At 38.5% G+C, this 14,542-nt stretch overlaps 1 protein-coding gene across 1 annotated transcript in view; it reads left to right on the top strand.

Moving 5' to 3' along the window:
* SMURF2 (SMAD specific E3 ubiquitin protein ligase 2) overlaps window positions 1-14,542 on the top strand; it is a 68,882-nt gene that overhangs the window by 30,185 nt on the left and 24,155 nt on the right. Inside the window, exons 3-6 of the mRNA XM_026099062.2 lie at window positions 1,283-1,391; window positions 9,879-10,012; window positions 10,477-10,542; window positions 14,100-14,184. Coding sequence (XP_025954847.1) covers window positions 1,283-1,391; window positions 9,879-10,012; window positions 10,477-10,542; window positions 14,100-14,184 — 394 coding nt within the window. The remainder of the gene's footprint in view (window positions 1-1,282; window positions 1,392-9,878; window positions 10,013-10,476; window positions 10,543-14,099; window positions 14,185-14,542) is intronic.

Below are 14,542 nucleotides of genomic sequence, written 5' to 3'. Positions count from 1 at the left end.
AATGATGTTTTGAAAGAAGTAGTAAGAGGGAGATGAAGGAGAGAGGGAGGAATGTTGCCGACTGTGGGACTGCACACACAGATCACCTCCCTCACTTCCAGGTGGGGATGGGGAGAATTTAAAAGGTCAGACCTAAAATTTGAAAAAAACTTTCAGAAGGGGTCATATAGATTTATGCTGTAATTTGTGATTCTTCTAAAACTTGCTGTATATCCGAACTTTTGTATTGATTGTAAGTTATTTTAGGTGCCCAACACATAATAATGCAAAAAAAAAAAAAAAAAAAAAACCTAAACACCTCTGCAAGATTTGAACTGTGATGAATTCCACATTACAGCTAAGCCAGTCTGAAGCACAACAGCTTCCCCAAGGCCCCCGTTCCTCCCTTTCCCTGTATGCTTTGTCCTTGTGCCCGTGTGCTCTGATGCTTCTCTTGTGCCACTCTGGGCTTGACTGGCTCTGTAATGAGCCACCTGAGGAAGCTGAAACAGTATAAAACTTACATTGCAGAAAAAGGGAATAATATTTGACCAGGTTAGCTGCCTCAGCAGTCTGTGTGCATCCACCTGAGTGGAAGAATTAGTATGAGGGGAAAGAGGATAGGACTGCATGGTTTGGGACATCAGTGGTGGCACCATCCCTTTTAGTGTCAGTGAATTAGCTCAGAACAGATCAGCAGTTTCAGTACACGTAATTGTAGGCTGCGGTGGTGCTGCGTCTTTCCTGTCCTCAACTGTGTAGTGCAGCACTGGTTTTGCAGCATCTTTGCACTGGTTTTGTTGAGTCCTTTCAAGGTACTAAATGAGTGCAAAACTAGGCAGACCTCCAAACAGTGAGTAATCTACTATTGGTAGTTTCCTGTAATACAAATAACTAAAAATCTTGATTACAATTAACCTTAAAAGTAGCAGGAATGTAATTCTGTTTTTTTGCTGCCTTCCGTTGAATTCGTTTTACCTTGAGGACTTAATCTCCCTAATTCAGGGTTGAATAAGGTGTTTAGAGGCTTTTCAGCAAGTGTTCTTCTCCCAAGCATTTGTCTTGCTGATACACAACAAGAAAAAAATGTAAAGTCCAAATGAAGAAACATGCTATTTTAGCCAGGTTTCCTGTGGTTGATAAATGTCTTATTATTCTGTTATATCCCATTAGTTGAATATGACTGTGATTTATTGATAAAAGCCAACTTCAAATAAAATTTAAAATATCAAACTTGTACAATGATTTAGGTCTCTAAAGCTTCCTCATCTGTTAGCTAATTTTTTTCTTTCCCTCCTCTTAGGACTTCCTGATCCATTTGCTAAGGTTGTGGTGGACGGATCTGGCCAATGCCATTCTACAGATACTGTGAAGAATACACTTGATCCAAAATGGAATCAGCATTATGACCTGTAGGTGGTAACAGTGATAACCAAAGGTTTGAAGTGAAATCCTCTAAAGTACACAGAAATTGTCAGATGTTCATAATACTATCCTGTTCACAGCTTGGAAAATATCCCAGGGTTTATTAGTTTGAGTGAAAAATACGTGTGTCAGAATACCACTTTCTTGTTTCCCTCAAAATGTAAACAATGTACTTGGTTTTCTAGTGATGATGTCTGCAGCATGTTTTGCACATTTTGTAGCATTATTTTATTGCAATATTTTCATATTGTCACCTCTGCAAAATGAAGTAAACAATTTATGGTATTTTCCTGACACTTCTTTTCTCTTCATTCAATTTTTGTCTGTCTGCAGTATAACAGTCTTTCCTCTGTCTGCCTCTTGTTCAGTTTTCCGTCCTTTATATCATTCTTCCTATCCCGAGTGTTCCTTTCAGTTCTTAGGTTGTTATCATCACTTTAGCATCTTGCAGTGCTGTTGAGTATGTTGTGTATGTCATGTTTTTCCTGTCATTCTGAAGTGTTAGGATACCCTGTTTGTTTTGATTTGTTAAAGCTTTTATATTTTCTAGAGGTTTTTTGTGCTCATGCATGCTTTATTTTTCCTTTCTTTTTCTCCTTTTATTCTTTCTCTTTTTCCTTGGAAAGAAAGGTAGAAAAAGAAAAGCAAACTAAGTGAACAGTTTTGCCTTATTGTGTTGCCTGTCCTTTTTAAGGAGTCATTCCAATTGTTGACTTTTTTCCATGCCTTCATTCTGTATCTATAAAATTAGAAGTTGCTTGAGCATATTTACATGGAGGACTTTTATACTAGTATAAAAGACTTGCCTCAGTTTTTATAGTATAGCAACGCATCTGTGTTGAGGGTTAGCTCTGGACATCACCAAACCTACAGCAAATCAAGTACTCATACACAGTTAAGTGCCTCTCTTTGGCACCTCCCCATTTTTGGCAGTAGAGAAAAGCGGCTTAATAGGTCTTTCAGTTAAACACTTTTACAGGGAAGGCTTGGCTTAAAGTAACATCTTGACCTGCTTTTTATTTGAATATCCAAGACTAAATATGTGCGGTTATTGTTCATAATCTTTTAGTGCAGTATACAAAACACTTTCATTATTGTTTAACAAAATATCATTGGCAGCTTACTGCAGTACAGCATTTTTACTGAGGAAAGGTATAGTATACTAGCTTTATTATACAAACTTGGTCCAAGTTTAGATTCTACATGTGAGGTCTTCTACCCATTCTTCTAATGAATATGAATAAAAAAGCAATTTAAGTTCAGATGGAAGGTATCAAGACTTTTAAATTAATTTGATTTTAATGTTATTAAACCTATCAAAATGTTGGTGTTGATATATCATTTACTTAATGACTTGTACATACGCAGATTTCTGTCCCCCCACCCCTTCTCCAAGATTGCCCATCCATTTGTGAAGATAGAGCTTGTGCATTTCTTTCAATAGCAATGGACACTTCACGCAGCTTCCTTATGGTGAAATTTCACAGAACAGATTGAGCTGATGTCACAGCATGCTGCCACCAAAAATGGAAGGTGCTTTTTCTCACCTGTTTTCATCTCTTCCCTCCTCCCCAGTTTACCACATTTGTTCCTGCTGCAGCCCTTGCACTGGCTTCATCTGACTTCTGGGTAAATGATTCAATTCATTTAACCTACCAGAAGCTAACTGGATGGGGAAAACAATGTGCGTAATTCTTTGCTGACTTAATGAGTTGCTTTGGTTCAGTAACAGTCTGTCCACGTTAGTATGTTAGCTTGCATCGGGAGTGAGCGTTTGAAGTGAGTCTCTCCGTCATCCCCACTTGCTGTGTTTTGGCTTGCACCATGAAACAGTCTTAGCGTGCATGAACTGGGTTCCTCTGGATGAAACTAAGCCACAAGAGGCATCTTTTGAGTGCCCCAGCGCTCTCCAGCCCCTAAGGGCAGCACAAGTTGACAGATCCGACTAGAGATAGTCCACCAAAATCCCTGAAATGTGAGCACCAATTTTTATTCTCGTTTAGGTATGCCTGTTCATAGGCATTAGAACATAGTTTTATAGCAATGAAAGGAGAGTAAGGTGGAAAGGAAAGGTGCTGCCAACATGCTTATTTTCTTGTAAGGACTTCTTGTAACCTCTGTTCAGCTAGGTAAGGGATACTTTTCCAGGAGGAATAGCGGCCTATAATTTGGCAGTTGTATCTGCTGCTAAATTCTGTGTTGAACATGTCTGTAGTTCCCTGGTTCTTCCCCATTATGTGCCAATCGTTGCTTGATGTTTGAAGCACTGGTGACAATGTGAGTAAACAGTTGTCAAAAATAGATTATAAGAGATTGTAAGTGTCCCATGTTCTGCTGATTTGGAGACAGTTCCCTTTTGGAGGGCAGAAGGAGGCAAGGACATGGGAAAGTAGGGAGAATGCTAATATATAATGCAAGTAATGAAAAAAAAAGTAAAATCTTTAGAAAGAAAATCTTGTCTGACTATACTTTTTGAGGAAGGATGAAGAGAAGGTATTTTTTATTGTTTTATTGAGCAAGTCACACTTGTACCTGGATACCGTAGTCATCTTAGCTTTGAAGTAAGAGTGATTGCTGACTGCATCTTCTTCCCAAAGCAGAGAGAGAAATGGGGTTTCTGGCTGAATATTTTGCTCAGGCAGATTTGAGATATCATCTTGTCTCATCATTTAAAATTAATTGCTTGTTAATTAAAATGTTCAGTTCTCCATAAAGGTTCTTGATCATTCCTTTCATTTGTCCTGAGTGTTCTGACTTCAGACTCATTTGAATTTTTTTTTGTTAGACTGGTAATAAATTGCTCTTAAGGAGGCACATGTTTTTTCTCCATGCTTAGTTTATATGTTTGAGATTTGAGAGAGTTCTCTCTCTGGGTTGTCATAATGAGTTTACACCTATGTGATAAGTCCTTGTTTCTTTTTTAAGGAAGACGAACTCTAACAAAACTAGGTTCTCTTTAATTATTTTATTATTTTTAATATAAATTCCTTGCCCTGTAGGGAAAACTGCTTAATTCCTTCAGTTTAGTTCCCTAATGACACAGAAGTATATGCAGTATTTTTAATCCTAAGTAAAATTCAATGTGGTGTCAGGCCTTGTAATTTGAAAATAATTCTCTCTCTCTTAAAACTTTCTTCATAATCATTTAGCCCATTTTATTGTCTTATTTTTTTTTTCCTTACTCTATTAGAGGGAAATGTATTTTCATTTATAAAGACCTAGTTTTCAGTTCCTATTTAAAACAGCAGTAAAAGATTATATGTCTTGGATATAATAATTCACTGTCTTTTATCTTAAGATAAGTTTTTACTTTCATGTACCTAATGTCAGTTCTTAGCTCTTCATCTTAATCAGATATTAAGATAACTGACTTTTCCTTTTGGAAAAAAATAGAAAAATAATAAGAGCAGCAAGCAGCCTACTGCTAAGCACCTGATGACAAACCTCACAGATTATAAGATTAATCTTTTTTTTCTTATTCTCTGAAAACAACTGTATAATAGATTTAAAAAATCTTACTAATGTTTACCCTAACAACACACCACAGCATGGGAGCAGCAGTGTCTGACTTACGACCAAGTGTGACAGACGAGTCTCGGGGCAGAATGCCCTCCTGGTCCTCTCTGCCACCACGTAGTGCAGGAGATCAGCCAGAGGAAGGTACAGTTAGGTAGAAGTTAAACAAAACAAAACAATTTTTTTTCCTATCATAAAGAATTTTGTTGGTTTTTTTTCTTAATAGCTGTAATAGGCTTATGTGCAGTAAAACTGTCTCTATGCTATGTTGTGTTGAAGTGTCCCCAATTTAGAATTTATCTGACAGGTTCATACTGTTGCTAATGAACAGTCTTGCATGTCATCATGATGTAATGTGTGAGTGGCACGGTAAGATGGCTCTGTGATATATTTGTAGAATAATGTCTGAATTAGCTTGCCAATTCTAAGGGAATTTGTGTTTTCTTAACCTGATTCAGCATAATAGGTACTCTGTTGTATAAGGGTTTTTGTTTTGTTCTGTTTTTTAAGATTTCTGTGGTATTAACAAGAACAAAAAAAGGTTTTGTTTTTGCCTTAATGTGGTCCTTAATTCAGAACTTAGTGTGAAAGGAAGCAGCTGAATTTGTTAGTTGCTTAGGTTCTTCAGTCTGGATGGGCGTGTGGGGGGGGGGGAATCTGGGAGGCTTTCCAGAAAAAAATTGCCAAATAGTTGCTGTCTGGATGCAGTTTAATGTCAATAAAATATCATGCTTGTCCTGGATGTATTCCCCTTCCTTATTTTCTCTCTTGTTTGTTTTCTCCCTATTGTTCATGCCTTTTCCCAAAGCTTTGAATAATCAGAATGTAGCAGACTTACAGACCTTCTTGCATTTAAACACTATCTAAAACCATCAGTTCTCAAACGTGCCAAATTGCCTCTTTCTCTTCCTTTGTTTTTCTTCTTTTCTGCGATAGCTTGGATCTCTCTTACAGCCTTGCCGCGCTCCCCTGTGCCCTCCAGCCTGTTCCTCCATCCCTGCCCATCAACCTCTGGCCCTTCGGGTACAGCAAATCATATGCTCTGTGTATGTCTGAGACGTATGTGTACCATAATCTCTGCCCCGCAGCCGTGGGGCTGATTGTCACCTGCGTTTTGCCAGCCTGGGCCGCCCCCGCGAGTCGCCCTTCTCCCCAGGGTCCAGCTCTGCTCCGCAGCTGCCTTGTTGCGGCTGGCGAGCAGGGTTTTCTCGGGAAGGGAGAGCACGGCTCTGCTTGCTGCTGGTGTAGGCGTATCCCGTACTAGCATAACCCACACGAGAGCCCATCGACAGCTCCTTGCAGCAGCTTCACCTCCGCAACGGGGGTGTCCAGACCAGTTCGAAGAAGCTGATGCCCTTCGCATTCAGGTGAAAGCATTTCTGGGTCGTGTTTGGCCCCAGGTCTGCCCATCATATTCGGGGTGGCTGAACTTTTTAGGTGTCCCTGTTGGGCACTTCTGGAGTAGAAACCGCTTTGCCTGGTGCAGGGTCTTCCCGGCTGGGCTCCACGGGAGGCCGGGGCAGTGCTGCGGGGCAGAAAGCAGCCGCCCGTCAGTGCCCTGCGCGTACGCTGTGTCCCCGTGTAAGCCGCAGCATCCGGCCTCGTTCTGTTCTCACCGGCCTACGGGTCCAAAACACCCGTCAGGTGCCAGCAGGCAGGAGAGAAACGTCGGGGTGAAGGAAGCGAGGAGAGGACAAATTGGGAAGATGCTTTTCATTATGTCTCTCTTTTTCTCCTCTTTTCCCCCAGTCGGAAAACTGCTCAAAAAAACTGCTTTGAAATCACAGAGCATAACGTTACCGTTGTATTAGCAAAACTTCAGAACTGGGAAAATGGAGAAACAAACTAAATAATTTGTCCAGATCATAAAAAGACTCTGTGTGACAGCATGGATTAGAAACTGGGAATTCCTGGCTTCCAGGCCCGAGTTCATACCTCTTGATGTTGCATTTTTCTCTCTTTCTGGAGGGAGTACATCTGGCTTGTGATCAGGAAGAGATGTGTTTTTTCAGGAATATATATATTTTTTTCCACTTTCTTCATTCTGCTTTTCTCTACCAAGCTGAACTCTTCAGGGAAAGTGTGTGTAACGGCATGGGGATGAGCAGTCGCTTGATATCAAACCTTCCTGAGTGTGGTATATTGGCTCACAAGGAGATGCTGCTTTGGCAAGGATACTTTTTTTTTTTTTTAAAGATAAAATAATGATTTTTTCCCTGTGTTTAAAATCTGATTAAAATCTTTTAAGGCTTTTCAGTATGGATTTTACTTGATTTGGTTTAGAAGTGGAAGTGCTGAGAATAGGCAGTTTTCAGAAAACTTCTGAACATCCAATTCTTATGCAAGATGCTAATTTTACAGATCAGGAAATGCGGGAAGGTTGACTAGGTGCCCTGCTGTTAACAAAATGTATATGGAAGTTGAATTTCCAGGTTTCCACTTAATTAGTACTAATTCTGTTATCTTTATTGAAGGATTGAAGCTGTGAAATAAATATTGTGGATGGGGGTGGGATGGGGAAACGCTCCAGGAATTTGAATGAATAATATGAGGAGGAATAGAGAAACGTCCAATAAAATGAAGAGGTTTTTTGTTAACTTACTTTAATTTTTGGAACATTCTTTTTTAGTAACAAATAAAATTCCTCCTTAGGTTTTTATGTTGGAACTTTATTGCCAGATGATGTAAAACAAACGTAACTTATTCACCAAGTGAATTGAAGGGTCAACTTAGTCCTACCTTCACTTTCTAAATGCAACTGTATATTTTTGTGCCTGAAATTATGCAGAAATACAGATGAAACATTTTGCTAAAAAGCCAACTAGCAGTTATTGTATTATCTCTTTTCTTTCTTTGGGGAAAAAACATATTTGGAAAATACAGCTTGTCGTGTTGATTTTCTTCAAATGTGTGAATTGACCAGGTCTTCTGGTACAAAAAGCAGTGTAGGTTAGTAGTAATAGGGAAGTCCTCACCTGTTTGGTATGGATGGCTTACTGTCTGCATCTCAACCACGAGAACCTCACCCTGAAATGTTACAGTAATTCTTGGAAACTGTATTGTATATTCAGCTGTTCTACATATTATTCAAACTGTTCTGTTGTGAAATTGTGTTTAACCATATACCTCTGACTTTTTTAAAGCAACAAGGAAAACTGGAAAATTCAAGACAGGTCATGATAAGTCTTTATTTTTAAGTGCACCTAACCTTGTTCTCATAAGAATTTATTTTAAGTACATGAAACATTGTAGACTGCAACTGTGCACGTGAATACCCATCTTCATCTCTTGTTTCTCTATTCAAAATTGGCATTGTCAAGGTTGTAAGGCCAAAAATCTGACCTATATTAAGATTATGTAATCAGTTTAGTATTTCAAAAACTTTGGGTTTTGTTTGTGTGAGATTTTTGTAAAATGTGCACTGGTTATTTTAACCCATGCTCATGGGTATGTGCCTACAGTTATGCTTTTCTGTGTTCTGCTTCTTGGGTCAGTCCCTATCTGCAGGTGGTAAAAAGAAGTTGTCAAAGTTCTGCTTTTTGAGTTTATACAATAAAGGAAAAAGGTGAAAAGTGTTAATTGAGAACTTACATGATCACAGCTGCAATTTTAAACCCTGACAGGTAGTTCAATTGTTTGGTTTGCCAACCTTGACAGTATCATTTCTATCTTTATGCAAATAGCATTAAGTTGTTTTAAAGTTAACAAATTTTTAGTCAATGGGGGAGATGTATTTGGAAGAGGGTCAAGTTGTTTGATTAGTTTTCCTTCAAAAATCAAACACAATGTTTGGAATTAAATTAGAGAAGGCCAGAATCTCTGATCTGGGAATGGAGAACTGGAACTAAGCGCTTTTCAGGGTCTAAACCATAGTAACAAGTTCATTTTCCTCAAGTTAAAATAACTATATTATTCAGTACCTTTCATTTCTACTCAGATGTATTGTCACTGCATAGTTAGAGGGTATATACAGTAGCTAATATGTCTCAGGTATTCTGGAATTGTCTTTTAAAAGTTTTGAAAACTAGTTTACAAATTAAATGCTTCTGAAGATCGAAGCTTCAAACAAAAGCAAAAATAAAATAGCCTACAGTGGTGAGATTTCCTCAAGTCTGGGAAATGCAAGTCTGGATTTTGCAGAGTATTTTCACGGTAATGTAGGCAGTATGCAATTTATGGGAATGTGGCACTTCTCAACTAAGGTACTGTAGGAACTTTGTAATGGGTCACATTCACAGTACATAATGTATGTTATAGCCTGGGCCTGTCTGAAGCTTTCTTAATAGTAAATTAGCTTCCCAAATGTTCATTAATTGCAGATGTGTAACTAGGTCTACCTTATTCTCCTTGAGTGCTCAATGAAATAAGTCTAAACTAGAGTAACTTGCATTCCAGGTGGTTGGAAGAACAGCCTGAAAAGAAGCAGCAGATGGAGTGCTGCAAAAAGATGCTAAAGCAGTAGTTTCTACCCTGGCATTTGAATTACTTTGCTTGCTAGTGCTGCTAACAAATACATGCTGCCACAAGCATTGCCATTGTTTTTGATTAGACTGAAAGTAGGCATGAATCTAAACATGTTTATAGGTGCTTGAGGAGATGTGGTCACGGGACCCAGTCCAGAGTCTGTTAAAATCATTGTTACTGTTTTGAACAGATTTCAATAGGCTTTGGATTCAGTCTTTAGCTTGAAGACAATGAGAGTGCTCACATGAATACTCTCTTTCACAATCATGATTTTAGGTTAGTTTGTACCCAGGTAGATCCCTTCATAAGTCATACCTTCATTAAGGTGTAATAGGTACATCTTCTCTGAAGTTTTACTCTCTCTTGCCAATAGTGTGTGTGTTAAATTTTTAATGTAATGGCTGATAATTTTTTTTCCCCCAAAAATGAGTTCTGGAGTATCTTTGAAGTATTTAGGAAGTGTCATTCACAGTGCTCTTTTTCACATTTTTCAGATATATTGGGAAGTCGGATTCAATAACGATCAGTGTATGGAATCACAAGAAAATTCATAAAAAGCAGGGAGCTGGTTTTCTGGGTTGTGTGAGACTTCTTTCAAATGCAATCAACCGCCTTAAAGACACTGGTTGTAAGTAAGCTAAACACTGGTCTTTCTCCTCTTTCAGAGCAAACTTATGCACAGAATTTTTAGAAAAGTGACAGTTAATGGTGGTTGGGGTTTTTTTGTTTTTTTCTGAAGCTTATATACTTCAGTTGGTTTGGAGTTTGTAATGATGCTTTGTGGCTGAGGTTAGCTTAGTTATGTCAATTATTGCTAACTTATCTTTGCCTTTTCAATTCCTTTACCCCATTACACTATGGCAACAGGGCAGGCTTGGTACCTTGGTAATTTGTTAAAACAAATGTCCTTTTAGTCTTGTTTCCTGTTTTAGAATTATGCAAATGATGTCCTGACTTAAAGTTTTTACTTTTGCTTTTTTCCCTGTTAAATAATCTTAAATTAGGCCAAATTTTGTTCTGATGATGCTTCAGCATGCCTCTCAAAGGCAACAAAATATTAAATGACTTGCACTTTGTTTCCTGGTTTTGTAGATCAGAGATTGGATCTGTGCAAGCTTGGGCCAAATGACAACGATACTGTTAGAGGACAGATAGTAGGTAAGTGAGGCTTTTTATCTTTTAGTTCCCTTGGAGCTTAATATAGTAGCTGTAGAAATACCTTCCTAGATTTCAGTTTTCTGGACTACATACTTTTTTTTCCAGATTTGATGTTTAGTGCCAGAGCCATTTGGACCTCAACCTAGAAGTCTGTGTGTACAGAATTATAAAAGAATAAAAACAAGACCCAAATGTTGTAATATTGTAGTGCTGATTTGAGACAGATAAGACCATAGATAATACGAAGTTTATCTAGAAAGAACACTGTCTGGAATTTTTCTGTAAAAAATGGTGGCAATTTGAGTCTGAACTCCCCATAAAAAACTGACTACAAGTTTTTTGGCCATTGAGAGATCTTACAAAGTAAGTGTTCTTTTGGTGCTTTCTGAAGTGTCTGCATTCTGAGCCATTTCAGAGGGCAGCCTTTCTAGTAGCAGATAACTTCAGAAGTCACAAAGATATAGATCAGGATAGGAGGTCTTTATGGCAGGATGAGTATTATTAATGAGTATTTTTGGAGATGGGGGAAAAAGTAAACTTGCATGTTTGGTTTTATGTTCTGTTCCTAGTTCAGATAATATCCATGCAGTATTCCTGTATCAGTAGCCAGGGAAAAATACTGAGAAGCCAGGCAGAGAGTAAGGGCCTCAGTGCATTTCTTCACTTTTTTCAAAGTGCTCGGTTGAATAATACCTATGACTTTGTCACTTTATGTTGTTTTAACCAGCTGTCTAATGTCTGATCTGCAAGGGTTTGCAAAACATTAAGATAGGAGTAAGGTGGCACAATAAGGTCAAATGCTGGTAGAAGCATGGCATTATAAGGGTGTTGCTGATGCTTCAGACCATCCTAGAACATTGATTTTCCATATGAGCTTGCACAGAACTGTAGAGGATGAAACAGTCATTTTGATGGGGTGCGTTATGCTGTCAGTTTGGCTTGCTTTTTGGTTTTGCTTGCCTGATCATGCTGTACGCATGTGACTTGTTTGTGGGGTTTCTTTTCAGAGAAAACCTGAGCACAACTGACAAGATAGCTTGTTCGAGCCCTGCCCAAGGGGATGGGGATTCCCTCTGCCCACAGCAGCCTTTGGCAGGGCACTGCAGGGCTGGTACCCTTGCGCCCTGGCGTGCTCTCATGCTGCCCTCCAGAGTATGCAGCATGCATCTCTGTCAGCGTGGCTTGAGAATTATTGTGCCCATTAATATGGGCACTTTAAACAAAAAATCCCCGAACCAGAAAGGTCTCAAGGCTACTGGGCTGCCAGCTGGGAAACCTGAGGCAAATACCCTGCCGTGTGGGCATGGTAAACATCCTTCAGCGAGAACTAATTGTCAGCAGCGTGGGTACGAACCAGGCTGACCAGTCGGCTCGACCTGCTGCGGTCATTAGAAGTAGTATAGCAAAAACTGTGTTAGTGTTTGGTGTGCTGCTGGGGCTGCCCCTAGTTACCAGGGGCTACTGGATCCGGCACTGAAACCAGAAAAAACACAGCTTGTCAGCTTAGAACAAATATGGATGTTTTGCTTTAAGCTGTTATCATTAAAAAGGCTGAGTTTCCTCAGTCGTTGCTGTGTTTTAACTTAGTGAGTGCATGGTAAGGTTCCAGAGACTCCTGTCTTTTTTCTTTTTATTGAAATTGTGATTAATAATCTCCTTACATTTTAGTCTTCACTAAAGGAATATTGTTGAATGAGTGAATGAGCCTGAGTAAAAGTAGATAATTCCACTGCTGTAGTTAAATAGGGGAGAAATTGTGATTAAAAATTAGTAATGAGATAGAAAACTATCTAAATACACTAGATCTAATCTTCTAATGATAAGCTAGTTCAATTAAAAGGCTATGTAACATTGAAAAAATGCCTGGTCTATTAAAATGTAATTGATATATTCAGCAATTGATAACCTTACAAAACAAGTGCACAGTGGGTATGCCTTTATAATTTGGGACAGGGAGCAAGGGGATCTTTATTTGAAATACCTGGGGTTATCGTCAAAGGGGGGAAGAGAAGGGGACGCTTGGGAGTACTGGATGCAAAGGGCACCTGAATTGTGTCTTAATCTTGCAGCTCTCTTCTGTGCCACCATTTTATTTCTGATGTGGCGGTGCAGAAAAAATGAGTCCTTACTCATTACAAAATGAAGCCGTGCACAAATTTTGGTCCTCACATAGGCAAAGAGGAGGTAATTGCCTTTGTTTAGTTTCATTTTTGTCTGTGTGTATTGCTTGCCAAACCTTCCCTACATGCAACAATGTGAACTTGTAATGTGTGGGTTTGTTGCAGAATAAATACATCTATGATTTCGTTTCAGTTGAAATTAAATTTAAGGTACCTTTTACTCTAAGGAAGAGTTGCTTTGTAATGTTAGTGTTCACGGAAGACTAGGAATTAATATTGTTTAGGAATATAGCAAGCAGGTACTGTAGGGCTCCTTATTTCAGTCTGTTGAAGGCCCAAAATTTTAAGCTTCAATACACCTTTGTGGTGGTGTTCAACACTTGGTCTCTCTGGCAAAAGTTACCTGTGCTACTAAATCCTTTTGTACCTTTGTGATCTTCACAAATATTTGGTTGAGTCTAGATTTAGGTCTGTAAATCTATTTCACTTTGTGTCAACAGGACTTGAACACGGTTGTCCAGAGGTACGTTAGTGCCACAGCACGTATTTAGTTTTTGGTTTTGAGTAATCATTTTATTATTAAAAACAAAAACTCTCCAAAACCAAGGAATACAAGTACCATAAATTATCAGATTGGATGCTTGCAAATTATGACATTAGGAACAAAAACTGTCCTAAAAACTTTTGCTTTCATAGTTTTAGTACAAGAGCTTGAGGCATAAATACCCTTTACAATAAAACATGTAAAAATTGTAATAGTGTTTGTTGTTTTTTTTTTAACAGATGTTGAGGGTTTTTCAGGATGCAGATTGCTGCTTTGTGTGAAAGAATTGTATTTGATTTCTTATTGCTGATGTTTGAAAGGAGCTGATAAACCAAATCTATAGTGCATATAGCATTTAAATTTTGCCTGGTTTTGTGTGTGCATGTGCGTGTGTTGAATCTCATGTGCATACAAAATACATAGAAAGGAGTCAAAAGCATGAGGGAATCGTAGTGTTTTAGAGTTTTCTATTATCAGTTCTCTTTTCCTGTTAGTAGCGAAGCCTGGCACTAGCATTGCACCATCCCACTTGCTATCCTAGCCGTTCTGCATGAGGTTAAGCCACCCTGTTGCCACCAGACAAACCCTGCAGCTTTGTTATTTTCATCTGTTCCATGCAAAGAAAGTTAATGACAGCTTCAGAGTTAACTTTTTTTTTTGCCTTAACTTACATTCATGTTCTTTAAGCTAGCTTTTTTGAAGTAGTGTGTGGAGAATTACATGTGTGAAAACATACCCTGTTTCTACATAAATTTTCTTTGATTTGTGGGAAGGAAAAGATATCCATAACATGGTTCAATTTAGTCCTGCAAGTTGTACTAGTCTCTTTCAAATATAAATGTAACTTGCATTCAGATGTTGTATTTTTAATAATTCCTTTATTATCTTAATAGTAAGTCTCCAGTCCAGAGACCGAATAGGCACAGGAGGACAAGTTGTGGATTGCAGTCGTTTGTTTGATAATGATTTACCAGATGGGTAAGCTGACACCAGTGTGATATAAATACAAAAACAGTACATACAGCAGACTTTTGCAGTAATGAGAAGTCAAAAATAGGTTAATTTATTTTTATTCCAACACTCGGAGTCCTACAGTCCTTAATTTAGGAGCAGGAGATGAGCCAGCCACTTACTTACTTTAGAAGGCTACATGGAATGGTTAATAGTTTGACCCTTGTCTTGTCTCTTCTTGGGGGAAAAAAGGAGGTAGCATAAGAAGTGCATGCATTAAAGAGTATATTCTTTTAACAAATCATAGCTCTTTTAAATTACAGAATTGATAAACTGATGCAATGTTAATTCATAGCCAGCAATCTGGCTTTATCCATACACTGGT

The sequence above is a fragment of the Dromaius novaehollandiae genome, chromosome 18 (genome assembly GCF_036370855.1).
Source record: "Dromaius novaehollandiae isolate bDroNov1 chromosome 18, bDroNov1.hap1, whole genome shotgun sequence".
Lineage (NCBI taxonomy): Eukaryota > Metazoa > Chordata > Aves > Casuariiformes > Dromaiidae > Dromaius > Dromaius novaehollandiae.
The sequence above is the reverse complement of the archived record's forward strand: the minus strand, read 5'-3'. Positions and strand labels throughout refer to the sequence as shown.